This window comes from Bos indicus x Bos taurus, unplaced genomic scaffold (assembly GCF_003369695.1).
Source record: "Bos indicus x Bos taurus breed Angus x Brahman F1 hybrid unplaced genomic scaffold, Bos_hybrid_MaternalHap_v2.0 tig00000864_arrow_arrow_obj, whole genome shotgun sequence".
Classification (NCBI taxonomy): domain Eukaryota; kingdom Metazoa; phylum Chordata; class Mammalia; order Artiodactyla; family Bovidae; genus Bos; species Bos indicus x Bos taurus.
In genome coordinates, this window is record NW_020867308.1 from 4,858 (window position 1) to 24,895 (window position 20,038).

A 20,038-nucleotide genomic window follows, 5' to 3' on the forward strand; every position below is an offset into this window, starting at 1 on the left:
AGGTCCTTGTTGTTTAACTATTTTATATACAGTAATGTGTGTCACTTAATCCCAAACTCTTCATTTGCCTGACTTTCCCCTTTGGTAACCATAAATTTGTTATCTGTGTCTATGGGTTGATTTTTGTTTTGTAAATAAGTTCATTTTTGTTATTTTATATGTGGAACCAATAAACTCTTTTCTTACATCTCATCATGTAGAATTGTAACCCTGGCCTGTTCCTAAATTAGTGCTTGCTGAGGAGGAAATTGAGTTGTCTTAGATAAATGAGGATTGAGTCAGTGAGGCTCAGGAAATGTCCAGAAGCCCGTCCTCCTGCAGTGGCCGCCGGTACCAGAAGAGGCCAGATCTCAGTTAGGGCAGGAAGGTAGGGTGGTAGATGAAAAACCAGAGACTCTGAACTTGGTGCACAGTTGCATTTACCACGGTAGGGGAAATAAAGTTAGCCTTTTGTTGTTGTTAATGAACTCGATGTTGTTGCCGAAACACAGCCTCTGATCACTGGTACTGAACAGAAATGCAGAGACAGAGTTTTGGGTGAAGTAGAAAAGAGTAGCTTTTATCGCTTTGCCTGGCAGAGGGGGCCACAGCGAGCTAATGCCCTCAAGACCATGTGAGGGGGTTATGAGGAGTTTTATAGTGTTCAAGAAACAGGGCGTGGTCAGCAGGAGGATCATTCTCGGACTGGTTGGCATCAAGGTGGAGTTTCAAGCATCCTCGTTCTTCTGGTTTCAACTGTCTAGGGCCTATGTACTTGTGGTCAGCAGTTTTCCCCTGGAGGGGATCTGCTTCCTGTAAAAACAGCTTAGACCTTTGTCAATATCTTTTGGGTAACTGGGAGTTCAGTGATTCTGTCATGTGGCAAATTTATGGTCTAAATTCTTACCAGTTCTCCAGCCAACAGCAACTCTTTGTTTCTACATCTTCACATTTACCAAACATTAACTCTTCAGCTAGCATTTTACTTAAGAAGATAAGGACACAGGGGCCATACACAGTTTCATTATGAGGCTACATTTTCCAAGTCCTAGTGGCCCCAAAGACAAATGTGCGCCTTTTCCTCACAGCCTTTAATAAGCTAATGCATCTCTCTGGTGACTGTTCCAAAGAGGGATAAAGCCTATAATGTTTCACACATAATAAAGTATTTCATCATTTAAAATATTGCAATTATTTTTCAAGGCATTCCATCTGATATGAATGTCTTTATAAAAGTAGTTGAAAAACTGCTGTCTTGAATTACTAGTCTGAACCTGTTTCATAATGTATATTTTGTAATGGTCATAACACCTTCAAGATTGCCTTTTTAAGTACTATAAAAATAAGAAATTTGTTAAGTAGCAGGTTATAAAAGTAATATTAGAAAATGAATTGCCTTATATCCGTAAGTATAGTAAAACGTTAATATGAGAACCTAGTGAGTTCACTGTAAAATTCTTTCATCCTTGCTCTACATTTAAATTTTTTCATAACAGAAAGTTGGACAATAATAAACAACCACAACAAAACGAGGAATAATTTTTTTGTATGCAACCATAAACCAGTGGAAGTACTCAGGAAAGAAAGCCATACTTATAATTGCAAAACCAAGTAAAATACCAAATGCTAACTTTCCACAAAACACTCAAAACTCACGTGAGAAAAATTTTAAGACAGCATTAAAGGAAACAAAAATAGACAAGCAAATGGAAAGTCACAAATGGGCATTCTCACCTTTGTAGACTTGTGTTCTAGCTAAGTGCTACAGCATACACAAATACAGTGTAAACCCAGGAAATGTGATACCAATTTTTTTTTTCTCTTCTCAAGATAGGTAAGTAGTTAGTAAAACTCATTTGAGTACATAAACAAAAACTACCAGAACATTTGGGGAGGGGGAGGAATAATAATTATAGTGAGAGAGAGGTTAAATCTACCAGTTATTAAAATACATTATAAAGACTTTATAAATGAAACTGTAGTGTTGGCTCATGAATAAACAAATCAAACAGTGAAATAAATGTTAAAAATCCAGAAATATATCTAATTACACATGGAAATAGTATATAATAAAGGATACACTTCATATCAGTGAGAAAAGTTGAACTGACATATGTTACAATAACTAGTTATATGAAAAAAGATAAAATTTTAAGTCTTCACATTGCACACCAGAATATATTCCAGGTGGATGAAACATCTAAGTTTAAAAAATAAAATTATATAAGTGCTAGAAGAAAGCATGGATAAAAATCATTCTATACTCTGGGAGTGGGGCATTTTTTCTAGCTATGATTGAAAATCCAGAGGCAGTAATAAGAAAATAAATTGATTTTTTTAAGAAAAAGTGTTTTTATCTAATATAATTTTATGCAGAAAATATCTCAAGTGAGTAAAAGAAAAATGACAAACTAGGAAAAATATTTGCAACTTAATCTGAAAGAATGAATATACTTTATTAATAAAACTATTTTTTAAAACAGAAGAAAATGACTTTTAATTAAAACATATGGCATAAAATAAATACAATAGCTTTGAACTGTATGCAAATATATTCAACCTCCCCTGTAGTAAGAAAAATGCAAATAAAAATATACTGTTACAGCATTTCTCACCTATATGACGGAAATCCAAGTTTGAGGACATGCTCAGTTGTCAAGTTGTTGGGAAATGAACTCTCACTCTTTGCTCGTGGGAGAGCAAATTAGTGCAACCCCCATTAGAGGGGAATTTGCCAATATTTAGCAAAAAACTCTTGAGCACAGCAATCGCCTTTCTCAGACTAAATGACCAAATATTCAGATAAGAACTGAGAAACACACATTTTCCAAGGCTGTTCATTGCACTACATTTTTAGACTGTTGGTTAGCATGATTATTATTCTAAGAATGTTACCTGTTTATTACAGAATTGAGGAAATAAATAGTTGTAATGGTGTCATTAAGAAACCAGGATTTTCCTCATTAAAAAAAAAAAAAAAAAAAAGAGGCAGACGTGTAAGGGTGTCGAGATAAGCAAAAACCCTGTGGTCCAGAATTTGAATTGGAGGGAGCAGTGTGGATTCATGACAGATTGTATCTTCTCCCAAACAGATCCCTGCTCTAAACACACTGCACAGGTCTAGACCCAGTGAAGAGCAGTGAGCACAAGGTTGATTGGTACTTGAATGGTATACATATGAAACACAGAAGTGTCTGCCATTTGAGATACTAACGTGTGCTCTGTAAAGCAAAAATACGAATTCACATAATTTGGGGAAATTCTGAACTTCCACCTTGGAAATTATACTTTATGGTAAATACTCTGAAACAATCTCTCAGTAAAGAAATCAGGTAATGTTGAACACAGTGGCTGTGGGGAGCACTCTGTTTTGTAGGGGAATGGACTGGGATTGTAGAATCCCTGTTGTTTCATTCCTACACAAATGTGTCATTGAAAATAGTCTAGGCAGTGCTGCTGTGAAAGTGAAACTCAGTCTGTGGTTAACTATTTGTTGTAGAGGTTTGGGAGGTCTAAAGAGAGTTCCTGGTATTATCATGTACTTAACAAATGACTAATACAAGTGTTTTTTAGAATCTATCAGATATAAATTCTGTGTTCAGTGCTGGGAATGTAATGGGTGTGAAAAGGAAAGGACAGTCTGGTAAAGCATTAAAATGCAGTGATACTATTAATTTGATTATAAAGATTTGAAACATTTAATGAAGATCTTTGTGATCAAGAAGCTAAGTATAAGCAACAATTGTACTATGCCATGGAGTGAGAATTAAATTATGATGAGCAAAAGCAAGGAGGGACATTTCTGGCAAAGCAAAGAGCTTGAGCAAAGATAACTTAATATTAGAGTTGATGTTTACAGGAAAAATAGCCATACTTGTCTGGAGCAAAATATATATGTGTGCGTGCCTGTATGCTAAGTTGCTTCAGTCGTGTCCAACTCTGCAACCCTATGGACTGTAGCCCGCCAGGGTCCTCTGTCCATGGGATTCTCCAGGCAAGAATACTGGGGTTGGTTGCCACACCCTCCTTCAGGGAATCTTCCCAAAATGTGTGTGTGTGTGTGTGTGTGAGTGAGATTGTGAATTCTAGGAAGAAGGTGAGGTAGGGCCAATGAAGTCAGAGAAATGTTGCTTCTGGGTTCTGGAAGCGGGGGTTGTTATCATTGCTATTCCCATACATGACCTTGGGAAGGTGATTTCATTTCTGTGAGGCTCAGCTTTCCCATCTGTATAATGAGGACTAACGATATTTAAGTCACAAAGTGAGGATAAAATAAAAAATCATGTATATAAAAGCTTTCAGCACAGTGGAGGGCACTTAATCACTGCTGGTTCTTACTGTTACTAGGCAGAGAGGAACAAAGTGATGACTATCCTCCATTGTCAAGGGAAAGCATTTGGATTTCATTTTGCAGGCAGGGAAGAATCATTATAGAATTCTGAGCATGAGGGTGAAGTGTTTAGCTCTGTGGTTTGGAAATATGAACATGGAAGAATGAGTGAATGAAGAGGGACACCTGGCATTGTGTCCTGATTGGAGACGAAGCAGAAATGGGACACTTGTAGTGTGGCCAAAACTGTTCACTTTTAAGAGATTTTGGCTATTCGTTAGATATATGTATGTAGGAGGGTGGACTAAGAGACAAGAAAGAATTAAAAAAAAAAAAAAGACATCAGGGTTTCCAGCCTGAGCATCTGAGTTGCCAGTAATACCAAAACCTGAGACAGACAACACAAGAAGAAGGGCAGGTATATAGAAGAAGGTAGTGATTTCCGGGGTAGTATTTAGTTAGTTTTCTCTTACTTTTTTTGGTCCATCCCCTTCTAGAATAAGTGAGCTTTGAAGATTTGAATGTGGTGGCCCAGCTTCTAATCCCATTAATCCCTTGACTCTCTGGGACCACTGTGTTTTAGAAAGAATGTTGGCTTATTACAAAGGTTGTGATTGTGATCATTAGAAGTGCTGCTTCTGAGATCTATCAAATATATCAGAAATGAACTCCCAGTAATGAACTCCAGTAATGAACAAATAGCCAGGAATGAACTCCAAAGTCAAACACCCAAAACCATCAAAGCAACCCAACATGGTAGCCAAATGTAGAAATGTGGCCTGCAGGACTGTGTTCCTCAAAGCATTGCTTTCTTTAAGCAGAGTTGAAAGTAAATGCAAATTGAAACATTCTCCTCAACACCAGTGTTTGTGTGTGTTCCTTGTTTCCATGTGCAGGACAGGAGAGAATTGGGAAAGACTCCAACTATGAGCAGGAGGGCAAAGTTCAGTTTGTGATTGACGCGGTGTATGCCATGGCTCACGCCCTTCACCACATGAACAAGGATCTCTGTGCTGACTACCGGGGTGTCTGTCCAGAGATGGAGCAAGCTGGGGGCAAGAAGTTGTTGAAGTATATCCGCAATGTGAATTTCAATGGTGAGTCTCCGTGTTTTTTTATCCCCCTCAGGCTGACATGGGGAGTTTATGTTTTAGAAAAACAACACCTAGAGAATGCCATGCAACTCTAGTATGTCTAAAGTATTATATGTAAAACTGCTCATAATGACAGTGAAGCATTGGTACCAAAGTACTTTATGAATCTAAGAAGTCACATTATGGCAAGTATGATTTTAATGCTCTTATATATTTACCAATATTCTAATATGCTGATATGTGGTAAACCAGATAACCAGAACATCCAATAGTATAACTCTGGGTGATACATAATTTGGTGGCATTTAAGTCTTTTGGCAAGACAGAAATTTGTCATAATCATCTGGTATATTTTTAAACAAATATTTCAAAATTCCAATATCTTGATCATGTGATATATTTTGCTTGCGCTCATTAAACGTATTTAAACATCTCTATTCCAGGCTTTTTTGGAATCCTAAGTGCTGATATTCTGGTTTCATCGGTTAAGTAGTCAGATTACAGTTTACTCTTGAGTATGTGGATTATATCGTTTCAAATGACTGTATAAATCCTAAATGTCTTATTTAGCAGTGAGTGAGCAAATGAATAAATAAATTGGGGAGGGTTATAGTTTACCTGGGGCTGTCCTGGTGGCTCAGAGGGTAGAGAGTCAGCCTGCAATGTGGGAGACCCAGGTTCGATCCCTGAATCGGGAAGATCCCCTGGAGAAAGAAATGGTAACCCACTCCAGTATTCTTGCGTGGAGAATCCCCACGGACAGAGGAGCCTGTAAGGCTACAGTCCATGGGGTTGATAAGAGTCAGACATGACTGTGCGACTTCACTTGCACTTTCATGGTTTACCCTCTTTTTCTTAAAACAGAAGTTTTTTTTTTTTTTTGCCAAATTTTTCCTTGGTGAACATCAGTAATAAGAGGAAAAGGAAGGGCCAGTTCTCTATGTGCTCAAGTTAATTGAAATAATGATTATCATTTTCTGTAACACCAAAATCTCATATTAGAAACTTATTTCTCAAGGTATAATACTTTGGTAGAAATTAATAAAGAAAGAAAGTGAAGTCACTCAGTCGTGTCTGACTCTTTGCGATCCCATGAACTGTAGTCTACCAGGCTTCTCTGTCCATGGGATTTTCCAGGCATGGGTATTGGAATGGGTTGCCATTTCCTTCTCCAGGGGATCTTCCTGACCCAGGGATCAAACCCAGGTCTCCTGCGTTGCAGGCAGACACTTTACCCTCTGAGCCACCAGGGAAGCCCAGAAATTAAATAAATGAGTAGAGATGAGTGAGGAATATAATAGGAGATTTATAATGAGCATTGGCTGACACAGTTTTGGAGACTGACATGCCCCCACGACCTGCCACCTATAAGCTGGAGAACCAGAGAACCAGTGGGGTGCTTTAGTCCAAGTGCACAGGCCTTGGGGTCAGAGGGTCAGTGGTGTAAGTTCTGATCTGCTTCTGAAAGCCAGAGAACTAGGAGCACCAATGTCTGAAGGCAGGAGAGGATGGGTGTCTGCTCAAGCAGAAAGAGTGAATTTGCCCTTCTTCTGCCTTTGGTTCTAGTCATACTTTCTAGGGATTGGGTGGCGCCAGCCCACATTGGGGAGGGTCACCTGCTTCATTCTGTTCAGCAACTCAACAATTCTTTATTCACTTTAACCATTCTTCCAGGAACAATGTCATATATACACAGAAATCAAGTTTGCCAGCTGTCAGGGCTTCTGCAGTCAAGCTGACACATAAAATTAACCATCTTGAATGTCAATTATATCTTGATTAAAAAAGTAATCTCTACATGGGATAATGCAAAATTTTATACAGTAATAAACCTAATATATTGCATATGAATAATGTAACCATACTGCAGGGAGTGAGGGAAAAAAAGAATGCAAGTAATTTTTGAAGACAGTATATCACTGTATACTGTCAGTCTGAAGATATGAAGAGTAGTACACAGATAGTGCACAGTAGCTAGAAGTTAGTATGTTTTTTCCCCACAATTCTGAGGCTTATTTATGTGCATAAGAGAACTGAGAGATTTAATAAAAAATATTGCAGATAATGAGCATCAGGTGTCTCATTGTCAGGGAGAGAAATGACTAGTAAGGATGGGAGAAAATTAAAGTAACACTGTGTTGACTATACCAACATGCAGTATACGCACACAGTCGGAGAGATACAGAAATGGATAGGGTTACGTCTGTATGCGCACAAACCTCTACTGTTAGTTCTGTCCACTGAGAGTGCCTAGGAGTGATGACATCCTGATAGAAATAACTGCACCTTCATTCGCATCTTATTTATAAATACCATTCTCCAACGAAATAGAGCTAGGGATCTCTAGTGGAACTCTTAATTCAGGGGCCGGAGCAGGGCAAGTAGAAGATGAGCTTGAAACCATGTTGCGCCACAAAGTAAGAAAGTGCTCAAAAATTGATGGGACCATGTCGAAGGGGCAAAGGAATCAGCTTAAAGAAGATCCCACCAGCTAATTCTAGACCAATAATGGATTTAACTGATATAATATAATAAATATCAATGAGTTCATGCTCACAGAAATAAATAATTGAACACATACATGCGGGAGAAGGGACAACATGATGGGAGGATGCAAAAATGGAGATATGAAATTCACCAAAGACCTCAGTAATAATTACTTAAGGTAAGAATCATCAATGGATGCTAAAATTCTGGGGCTAGAGTAAGATGAGAAATAAGATATTTTCATAGCATCAAAGTGTCATTCATCATGGAACATATTAATTACAAAGGGGAAAAGAGCAACTTTGAAGTAGAAAAACCTGGAACACAGTACTTAACCAAGTTATCTAGGTTAATGTCACCAATAATGAGACTTAACAGCATCACATGCTGCTAATCATGAGAGATATATAAGTCAAAACTTCAGTGAGTACCACTTCACACTAGTCAGAATTATCATTATCAAAAAGTCTGCAAATAATAAATGCTGGAGAGTTTTTGGAGAAAACAGAATCCTTCTACACGGTTGGTGAGAATGTAAATTGGTGCAGTTACTGTGCAGAACAGTATGAAAGTTCCTTAAAAAACTAAAAATTGTGCTACTATAATATATGATCCATCAATCCCACCCCTGGGCATGTATCCAGTCAGTCAGTCAGTTCAGTCGCTCAGTCGTGTCCGACTCTGCGACCCCATGAATCGCAGCACGCCAGGCCTTCCTGTCCATCACCAACTCCCGGAGTTCACTCAGACTCACGTCCATAGAGTCAGTGATGCCATCCAGCCATCTCATCCTCTGTCGTCCAATTCTCCTCCTGCCCCCAGTCCCTCCCAGCATCAGTCTTTTCCAATGAGTCAACTCTTCGCATGAGGTGGCCAAAGTACTGGAGTGTCAGCTTTAGCATCATTCCTTCCAAAGAAATCCCAGGGCTGATCTCCTTCAGAATGGACTGGTTGGATCTCCTTGCAGTCTAGGGGACTCTCAAGAGTCTTCTCCAACACCACAGTTCAAAAGCATCAATTCTTCGGTGCTCGGCCTTCTTCACAGTCCAACTGTCACGTCCATACATGACCACAGGAAAAACCATAGCCTTGACTAGACGGACCATAATTTGAAAAGATACATGCACATGAATGTTTATTGCAGCACTGTTAGAGTACTAAGACATGGAAGCAACCTGAATGCCCATCAGCAGGTGAATGGATAAAGAAGACATGGTAGATATATTGATATGTACAATGGAATATTACTCAGCTGTAAAAGTGCAACCATTCCATTTGCAGCAACATGGATAGACCTAGGGATTATTATATAAAGTGAAGCAAATGAGACAGAGAAAGACAAGTATCATATGATATCACTTGTATGTGGAATCTAAAAATAATGATACAAATGAACTTATTTATAAAACAGAGACCGACTTTGAAAACAAACTTATGGTTTCTGAAGTGGAAAGGTGATGGAGGGGATACATTAGGATTTGGGAATAATATACACTTATTACTATATATAAAATAGATAATGGACAATGACTTACTATAGCACAGGGACCTAAGTATTTTGTAATTATCTATATGGGAAAAAAGCTATGTATATAAATCTGAGTCACTTTGCTGTATACCTGAAGCTAACACAACATTGTAATCAACTATACTTTAACAAAAATAAATTAATTTTAAAAAGATACCCTGAAAGGTTACAGCATCACTTCTGAGGTCTTATTGCCAAAAATATATAACCTCCATTTAATCATGAAGGAACATCAGACATCCAAATTGAAGGGTATTTTTTTTTTTTTTTTAATTTTATTTTATTTTTAAACTTTACATAATTGTATTAGTTTTGCCAAACATCAAAATGAATCCACCACAGGTATACATGTGTTCCCCATCCTGAACCCTCCTCCCTCCTCCCTCCCCATACCATCCCTCTGGGTCATCCCAGTGCACTAGCCCCAAGCATCCAGTATCGTGCATCGAACCTGGACTGGCAACTCGTTTCTTACATGATATTTTACATGTTACAATGTCATTCTCCCAAATCTTCCCACCCTCTCCCTCTCCCACAGAGTCCATAAGACTGTTCTATACATCAGTGTCTCTTTTGCTGTCTCGTACACAGGGTTATTGTTACCATCTTTCTAAATTCCATATATATGCGTTAGAATACTGTATTTATGTTTTTCCTTCTGGCTTACTTCACTCTGTATAATAGGCTCCAGTTTCATCCACCTCATTAGAACTGATTCAAATGTATTCTTTTGAATGGCTGAGTAATACTCCATTGTGTATATGTACCACAGCTTTCTTATCCATTCATCTGCTGATGGACATCTAGGTTGCTTCCATGTCTTGGCTATTATAAACAGTGCTGCGATGAACATTGGGGTACACGTGTCTCTTTCCCTTCTGGTTTCCTCAGTGTGTATGCCCAGCAGTGGGGTTGCTGGATCATAAGGCAGTTCTATTTCCAGTTTTTTAAGGAATCTCCACACTGTTCTCCATAGTGGCTGTACTAGTTTGCATTCCCACCAACAGTGTAAGAGGGTTCCCTTTTCTCCACACCCTCTCCAGCATTTATTATTTGTAGACTTTTGGATCGCAGCCATTCTGACTGGTGTGAAATGGTACCTCATAGTGGTTTTGATTTGCATTTCTCTGATAATGAGTGATGTTGAGCATCTTTTCATGTGTTTGTTAGCCATCTGTATGTCTTTTTTGGAGAAATGTCTATTTAGTTCTTTGGCCCATTTTTTGATTGGGTCGTTTATTTTTCTGGAGTTGAGCTGTAGGAGTTGCTTGTATATTTTTGAGATTAGTTGTTTGTCGGTTGCTTCATTTGCTATTATTTTCTCCCATTCTGAAGGCTGTCTTTTCACCTTGCTAATAGTTTCCTTTGATGTGCAGAAGCTTTTAAGGTTAATTAGGTCCCATAAAACATAACTGGCTCATACTCTTCAAAAGTGTCCAGGTCAGGAGAAAGACAGATGGATGAATTGTTCCAGACTGGAAGGAATTTAGGAGACATTACTATTAAATGCTATGTGGAAACATTGATCTTAAACCAAAAAAAGATATGAAGTATTTTAAGAACATCTGTTGATTAGTTTTAAGTAGCATGATAACAATGTTAATTTCCTGGTTTAGATAATTATGGTTTAAAAAATCTTCTTGCTTCTTTTAAATAATAACCCATTTAAACCCACAATATTGAATCAATCTTTCAGGAGTTACTTAGCATCAGGGTGAAGAAAAATCATATCCAGTTTGGGAACCAACAGTTTCCAAGCTGAGATGGAGACAAAATTGACTGTGAATACAACCAGAAAAATAATTCAACTACAAATCACCTTCTTTTTGTAGTTTTCTTGCTCATCATACAGAATCTCCTAAAATATATAATTTTCCCAGAACCAGGTACATATAAATTTCATCATATATCCTGGGATCATTTGCTAGGCTTTGTATTCTGGTCCATAGATAAACATCACCATTCAGAGGCCAGTAACAAAAAAAAATAGGTCATTTTGAGAATATTTTCGGTAATTCTCATCTGATTCTTCTTCTGTAGAGTGCTTGTAGACTCATTTAGTTAAGATGGTCTTACCCGCTGATGAGCCAGAATTGCTGAGTTACTGACTGGACTCAGGGTCTATGTCCCAAATAAATATTATGTGCCGGAAACTGTTCTAAGTGCTTTTTTGTATACTGGCTTCTTTAATATTTATAATCCCAGATGGCTTAGGTATAGTTATTTTCCTTCTTTTTTTTTTTTTTTTCAACAGATAAACTAATTTATAGAGAAACTAAGAATCTTGATGTTTAAAGCCACATGGTTTTGTAGTGATGATGCTGTTATTGTTACCTCGGGTACCTAACTCCGTGGCCTGCTTTCTTGACTTTAATTAAGTGTTTGAGAGAAATGGCTTATTCCTGCTATTCCATCATGGAACACGGACTCTGTGGGAGAGCACAGGCAGGGCCAATTCGTTCCCTTTCTCTGTTGTCATTGTAATCATGCTCTGATGTCAACACAATCTCCTTTCTCTGAGGAAATTCTTTCTGCCACGTGGACAGGCAGGAGACTTCCAGGGCCGTGTGACATTTGTTAATAGCAGGGCTCAACGGTTTTATAAAGCAGGAAAAAAAAAAAAACTGTTAGATTTAGTTAAGTGGCTTTCATGTCACTTTAATTGAGCAATTATTAGGGTGAAAAGAAATTTGACTTTTTGTACTCATTCAGTGTCCTGACTTTTAGACAAATTAATCAGATGCTAGGGAGGAGAAAATATTTGTCCAACACTTTACAGCTAGCAAATGACAGAGACAGACCTATAAGTTAAGATTCTTTTTTGTGAAAAATGTCACCTCTCTTGCATATTTTAGAAAAATATTGATGTTTCTTGATCATAGTAAGCTTAGTTGTGCTCTTCTGTTACTTCAGTACAGAATTTTTCATACCCCTGGGATTTGTTTTTGCAGTACAGTTTAATAACCTCAACCTTCACATTTACAGAAACGTCAATTTAGGAAGTGATAATAGAATGCTCTAAAGGATTGCTACATCTTCACCAAGCACTTAACCTCCTCTTGTGTACCAACAGAAAAGATGGCTAAGTTTGTCTTTATGACTTCTAGCCATCTTTCCTGCATCCCTCATGAATGCAGTGACCTGAGCCTAAATTTTAGTTATCTCAACGTTTGCTTATCCAACCAGATGTCAGTATTTGTAAATTTACCAAATTTGTTCTCATGGGTGCATGATCATAGATAATTGCTCTATTGCGAAGTATTTAATCTGAAGTATGTCTGTACCTAGAGTTAGTTATTACTTTCCAGAAAGCACACTGGGTTGTGGTAAATTTTGTAAAGATGATGCATCTCTTGTCATCGTCTTGAAATATGTAATTACCTTTCCTTCATCAAGGGTGAAATCTGCGTCCCCTCTCCTTGAATCTGAGTGAGTTTGTGTCTAATACGGAAGTTGCAGTCTGTGAATTTTAAGCCATAAACTGTCATAGGGCCGTTGCATGGTTCTTTTGTGACTTTTGTATTACAAACACAGCTAGCAAGTTAGGAGGAAGCCTAGAAGCTAAGAAACAGGTTGCATGTGAGTGTTCCTTTCATGGCTCCAGCTGAGGTTACAGCTGATAGTCAGCATCAGCCTTTAACCATGTGACCTTCAAGCTGCCCCAGTTGATGTGAGTGAAACAGAGAGACCCTTTTTTCATTGTTTAAAAATAATTTTATTTATTAGTTTTGGGCTGTGCTGGATCTTCATTGCTGTGCAGGCTATTCTCTGGTTGCAGTGAGCGGGGACTGCTCTCCACTTACGGTGCGTGGGCTTCTCATCGTGGTGGCATCTTTTGTTGCAGCTCCTGGGCTCTAGAGCACAGGCTCAATAGTTGTGGTGCACAGGCTTAGTTGCTCCAGAGCAAGTGTGATCCTCTGGGATCAGGGATCGAAACTGTGTCACCTGGGCTGGCAGATGATCTCTTTACCACTGAGCCACCAGAGAAGCCCCCAGAGAGGCCCTTTTTGTGCCAAGCCCTGCCCAAATTGCAAAATACACATTGTCCTTCTGTCAGCACTCCCTATTAGGATGGTTTGTTGAGAAGTAAAAGGTAATGAACAGAAATCAGTGCTGTGTTTCTGAAACCTATGTTCACTTCAGTTCAGTTCAGTCCCTCAGTCGTGTCCGACTCTTTGCAACCTCATGAATCGCAGCATGCCAGGCCTCCCTGTCCATCACCAACTCCTGGAGTTCATTCAAACTCACGTCAATCGAGTCGGTGATGCCATCCAGCCATCTCATCGTCTCTCGTCCCCTTCTCCTCCTGCCCCTAATCCCTCCCAGCATCAGAGTCTTTTCCAATGAGTCAACTCTTCACATGAGGTGCCAAAGTACTGGAGTTTCAGCTTTAGCATCATTCCTTCCAAAGAACACCCAGGACTGATCTCTTTCAGAATGGACTGGTTGGATCTCCTTGCAGTCCAAGGGACTCGCAAGAGTCTTCTCCAACACCACAGTTCAAAAGCATCAATTCTTCAGCGCTGAGCTTTCTTCATAGTCCAACTCTCACGTCCATACATGACTACTAGAAAAACCATAGCCTTGACTAGACAGACCTTTGTTGGCAAAGTAATGTCTCTGCTTTTTAATGTGCTATCTAGGTCATAACTTCCCAAAGAGTAAGTGTCTTTTAATTTCATGGCTGCAATCACCATCTGCAATGATTTTGGAGCCCCAAAAAATAAAGTCTGACACTGTTTGCACTATTTACCCATCTATTTGCCATGAAGTGATGGGACCAGATGCCATGATCTTCATTTTCTGAATGTTGAGCTTTAAGCCAACTTTTTCACTCTCCTCCTTCATTTTCATCAAGAGGCTCTTTAGTTCTTCTTTGCTTTCTGCCATAAGGGTGGTGTCATCTGCAAATCTGAGGTTATTGATATTTCTCCCAGCATTATTGATTCCAGCTTGTGCTTCTCCAGCCCAGCGTTTCTCATGATGTACTCTGCATATAACTTAAATAAGCAGGGTGATAATATACAGCCTTGAAGTACTCCTTTTTGGTTCTTATTTGGAACCAGTCTGTTGTTCTATGTCCAGTTCTAACCATTGCTTCCTGACCTGCATATAGGTTTCTCAAGAGGCAGGTCAGGCGGTCTGGTATTCCCATCTCTTTCAGAATTTTCCACAGTTTATTGTGGTCCACACAGTCAAAGGCTTTGGCATAGTCAATAAAGCAGAAATAGATGTTTTTCAGGAACTCTCTTGCTTTTTCGATGATCCAGAGGATGTTGGCAATTTGATCTCTGGTTCCTCTGCCTTTTCTAAAACCAGCTTGAACATCTGGAAGTTCACGGTTTACATATTGCTGAAGCCTGGCTTGCAGAATTTCGAGCATTACTTTACTAGCGTGTGAGATGAGTGCAAATGTGCGGTAGTTTGAGCATTCTTTGGCATTGCCTTTCTTTGGGATTGAAATGAAAACTGACCTTTTCCAGTCCTGTGGCCACTGCTGAGTTTTCCAAATTTGCTGGCATATTGAGTGCAGCACTTTCACAGCATCATCTTTCAGGATTTGAAGTAGCTCAACAGGAATTCCATCACCTCCACTAGCTTTGTTCGTAGAGGTGCTTGAAACCTGTGTATGGGTTGGCAAAAGGAGAAGAGAGCCTATCAGGTCAGTGCTTTGATGCCGAAAGGCTGTTTTGTCACTGGAGCAGCCTACATCCCAAATCATTCTCCATCCAAGAAAAAAAAGAAAAGTTTCACTCTGATGCTCTCATTGGGAAGATTTCCTCCTTGCATGTGTTCTGTCACCTATTCTCTCCTTTCAGCCTCCCACCTGATCAAGCGGCCCTGCTTCCTTTACCTTAGGACACTTCTTTTCTGGCCTTGATACCTTGTAGACATTTCTGCAGGGAATCACTTGTCCTTTGATAATTTATTAATCAAATAAATTTCCTCTGCAATTTTTTGATCCTTTTTTTTTTTGATACAGATTTCATTGAACACAAATCCCCTTTTTTCTCTTACAAACAGTTCAGGGGTGATGTTAAAAGGGAGTTTTGTGTGTGAAAGGGCAGGGTGAGGGGGGACTGTAAAAAAAAAAAAAGCCAGTTGCATTGTAGAATCCATCAAAAAGGTCAGAGTCACACCATGCATTACACCTCACTTAGGCAACATATTCAGCTCTTCTGCCTTATATGTTTTTAAGAATGATCTTTAATGAGTATGGAAAGGGCACTATAAGAATCATTTCTCCTCAAAAGGATTGTAAGGAGGGGGAGAGATGAGGCAGTCTATACCTTTTTCATGAATATTTACTGGGTAGGGTGAGATCCTTTGGAGCCCCAGGCCTCTGATATTCTTGCCCTGTCCTCTCACAGACTCTGAAAAGCTCCCATCCTATTATTTAATGAGTAGAAGCTGCAGAATTATAGCAAAGCACAACATGAATCCTAGTATCCAATGTGAAAGAAAACAGCTGTATCTGAATAGTAATGTCTTTCTGAAAAATAATAAGACTTCTATTGCTTCCTACACAGAGAGGGCTTGGGGGGTGTCTCTGTGGACTGTGGGGCTAGTGTCTAGGTGAAGCAGAGAAGAAACACATTGAAATGGAGCCCTTGGCCACACACAGATTCAGCCACTGATTCAAGTTATTAGGACCAAATCAGTGTTACTCATAGATGAACACCCATTCCCAGAATGGATTCTAGCCTGCTGTTTGGAAGATTTTTTTTTTTTCAATGTGTACACCAATGAAGAAATTTAAATTAAATGCCAGTTAGAAGAGACAACTTTGATACATTGGGAAAAGTGATTAGTCTGGGAGGACTTCACTGGTGGTCCAGTGGCTAAGACTCCATGCTCCCAATACAGGGGGCCCAGGTTCAATCCCTGGTCAGGGAACTAGATCCCATGGGCTGCAACTAGAAGATTCCACATACCACAGCAAACATAGAAGATCTCACGTGCCACAGCTAAGACCCAGTGCAGCCAAATATATATATATATATATATATGTATACACATACATATATATATAATATATATGTATACACACACAAAAGATTATTAGTCACATGTTTGTATGCATTTCAGCAAAGTAAATGATAATAAAAGTGAAAGCTATTTTAAAAAAATGACCATCTATTGAGCATTTAGGGCATAAGATTAAGCACCTTGTGCACATTATTACATTTAATTCTCTCTAACCTCTTGAGGGCTTCCCTGGTGGCTCAGAGGTTAAAGCATCTGCCTCCAATGTGGGAGACCCGGGTTCAATCCCTGGGTTAGGAAGATCCCCTGGAGAAGGAAATGATGGCAACCCATTCCAGTATTCTTGCCTGGAGAATACCATGGACAGAGGAGCCTGGTAGGCAAAGGTGTTATTACTTACAATAAGTAGAGGGAGTATGAATAGCTTGATTCAAGTCACACATATAGGAAGTGTTAGACCTGGGATTTACAGCCTTTCTGGTGGATTCCAAGGCCAGTTGTTGTATACTCTTCTAGTTCAATGAGCTCAGTGGACCTGGGGCAAGTGACTTGCCATCTCTGAACCTAAAGTAGCCTTCCTCACCCGTAAAGTTAGGAAGTTTATTGTTCTGTGTCCTCCAGGTCTATATTGGTTTCCTATTGCTACCATTAAAACCTACCATATATTTGATTGCAGTTGTCCAGTCTCTAAGTCATGTTCAACTCTTTGTGACCCCATGTTCTTCAGCACGCCAGGATTCCCTGTCCTTCACCATCTCCCAGAGTGTGCTCAAATTCAAGACATATATTTGGTATTAACAGCTTAAATGGCACATGTTTATTGCCTTACAGTTCTGTAGTTTGGAAGTCTGATACAGGTCCCGCTGAGCTTCGGTTATGGTAAAGACAGGGCTGGATCCTTTTAGAGGCTCTGAGTATCTGCTCCCTCGGTTTTTCTGACTTCTGAAGTCCACCTGCTCTCCTGGACTCAGGAGTCTTTCCTTGCATCCTCCCAACCTCTTGTTCTCATCCTCTCACCTCCTTTCTCTTTTGACTCCTGCTGCTTTACTTAAAAGGGCCACTTGTGATTAGACTGGGCCCACCCAGATTATCTAGGTTAATCCCTCCCATCTCCTGATCCTTCATGCAATCACACCTACAAGATGTCATTGCCAGGTATGGTGACATTCACAGGTTCTAGGGGTTAGAACTTGGACCTGCCTGGGGAACTATTATACGTCCTGTCACAAGCTCTGATTTTTTTTTTTTTTTGTAATAGGCAGAATCATCATAAAAGTCTGTGCCTGACACTTGTCGGATAGTGTCGAGTTCCTTTTAGTTGCCTCTGTACCCTGTCTACAAGCTGCCCCGTCTCTTCCAGCAGGGGTAGCTGGCAGGCCCAGAGTGCAGTTCTGTATTCCTCTTGTCACCAGCTATATTGTCCTACTTTCTGGACCCTTTTTGAAACTTCATTGTTGTGTTGATTGATCGTTTGTGTGGAATCACTCTCAGCATCATGCTTGCTCCCTGAGGTGTGTGTACACACGTGTGTGTGCTCATTTGTGTCCGACTCTTTGCAATCCTGTGGACTCTACATAGTCTTCTAGGCTCCTCTGTCCATGGGATCCTCCAGGCAAGAATACTGGAGTGGGTTGCCATTTCCTAATCCAGGGTATCTTCCCGACTCGGAGATTGCACCCGAGTCTCCGGCATCTCCTTCATCGGCAGGTGGATTCTTTACCATTGTGCCACCTGGGAAGCCCTTCCTGAAGAAGACATCCTTTCTTACTGGATCAAGCATTCTCTCTCCTTTTCAGTTAACATGCCTTAGTTCTTTCATCCATGTCATTAATTCAAATACCATGTTGGCCCAAGTTCTGTAGAAGCTAATGACTACTAGCCATATGCAAAGCTCTGCCACCATCAGCATCTTAAAATTTTTAATGAGAATTATCGAAAGTGTTTCATCTCTTTACCTAAGATTTACTTGGCCCCTCCCCCTAAAAATAGCAAAATGTTCTCAGTGATTCTGTTTCAGCCTGTAATTGATCTATGAACTTCCTTGTAAACAGCAGGAAATAGAGCACTGTTTTCTGTTGGAAATATAGATCATGTATTAACTTATAGGCAGAGCAGACATACCCTGAAGTCACATACCCTGAAGCCAGTATTATTTTTCCTATTTCTCAGAGATCATGAGTGAAATAATGCTCAGTTATAAACTTCTGGTGATTCTTCTTTAACTGTTGGTAAGGTAACTAAAATTCACATCTTTTATACTTTGTATGTGATTTGCCTCTTGTTCCCTATGGTTAATATTAAGGAACTTTTCACTCATATCCAACTTTTAAGTTATATATTTTTTCAAAACAATGCATTAGTCTTTTGAAATTGGCTTCACTATCTAATTGTTTACAGTCTTAAGATAGACATTTCAAATAAGACCCAAATAGAAAATTGAGAAAGAATCCATTGTTTGTTAAGCATTCACCAGGCAAACTGCTAAGCATTTCAGCTGCTTATCGTTTAAAGCCAATTAGAAATAATCAGCCAAAAATACTTTTAAATGCAATCAGTATTCAACTATGTATTTAAGTGAACTTTTGAGCTTGTTTTTCACTTCTCTTGTATTTCATTTTAAAAATATATTTATTATGTCTTGATTCTTTATACACAATTTAGTGTTTGGTAGAAACTAAAATAATAATAGTAACAACAACAATAAAGCTTAAGATTTTCTCTGAAAAATAATGCATTTAATTTTTATTCCTTACAAGAGAAGACAAAGTAGAATAAAATGCTTTAAGACATTAAAGAATTGCGCTGTTCCAAGGGGGAAACAAATTGTCTTCCCACCTTATCTACTGATTCACAGAGCATAGTGATGACTTGTCCAGGAGTTTCAGGGAGCATGTTGGGGAACCTGTTAAACAACAGGGCTACCTCTAGGCTACCTTGCTCATCACTAGGTCTTCAGACTATTCCCCAGGGCACAAGAGATTGACGGAATCTTGTTTAACTATAAAATTTGTCACTGTCTTGTCTTCCCCAGGTAGTGCGGGCACCCCAGTCATGTTTAACAAGAATGGGGATGCCCCTGGGCGTTACGACATCTTCCAGTATCAGACCACGAACACTACCAACCCCGGCTACCGACTGATTGGACAGTGGACAGATGAACTTCAGCTCAATGTGAGTTTTGCTGGCCCCTCTTCCTTTGCCTATGAAATGAGTGAGCAGGTTTTTAATATGCTCCATGAGGCAGATATGTTTATGAGTATCCGCAAGTGCACTTGCAGCTTGTTAAGAGCATCAGTAGGGACTGATAACCATCATAATGCAACAGTGAGAGCATTGATGATGATGGTGGTGATGGGCATGCATGTGGAGTTCATGCCTGACTGAACTGGGCAAATCTGTGCATCATCTCATCTAAACTGAGGCTCAAGTTGCTTAACCAACAAGGTACCAGCTAATACTTCAATACTTTCATGAGATCTTTCTCATGCTCAAATTATTTTCCTTCCTTTCTTCCTTTATTTGCTCGTAGATTTTTTTTTCTTTTAATTCATTTTACTGAGTCACTTTGACTTACACTGAGGTTCTCTGGGTAATATCAGTGTTGGTTAATTTCCATAACCTCTCTTTCATTCT

At 39.3% G+C, this 20,038-nt stretch overlaps 1 protein-coding gene across 1 annotated transcript; it reads left to right on the forward strand.

Annotated features, from left to right (window-relative positions):
- Positions 1-5,203: 5,203 nt before the first annotated feature.
- Positions 5,204-19,789, forward strand: LOC113888671 (metabotropic glutamate receptor 7-like). The gene is made up of 2 exons (XM_027535706.1): positions 5,204-5,406; positions 19,437-19,789. Exons 1-2 carry the CDS (start codon positions 5,283-5,285, stop codon positions 19,787-19,789), a joined length of 477 nt encoding a protein of 158 aa, XP_027391507.1. The 5' UTR covers positions 5,204-5,282.
- Positions 19,790-20,038: the final 249 nt, after the last annotated feature.

Bases quoted from the DNA above. Each gene is read 5' to 3' on its own strand.
- LOC113888671 (XM_027535706.1), top strand. From the start codon at position 5,283: ATGGCTCACGCCCTTCACCACATGAACAAGGATCTCTGTGCTGACTAC. The intron at 5,407-19,436 runs GTGAGTCTCCGT...TGTCTTCCCCAG, and splicing joins CCGCAATGTGAATTTCAATG to GTAGTGCGGGCACCCCAGTC.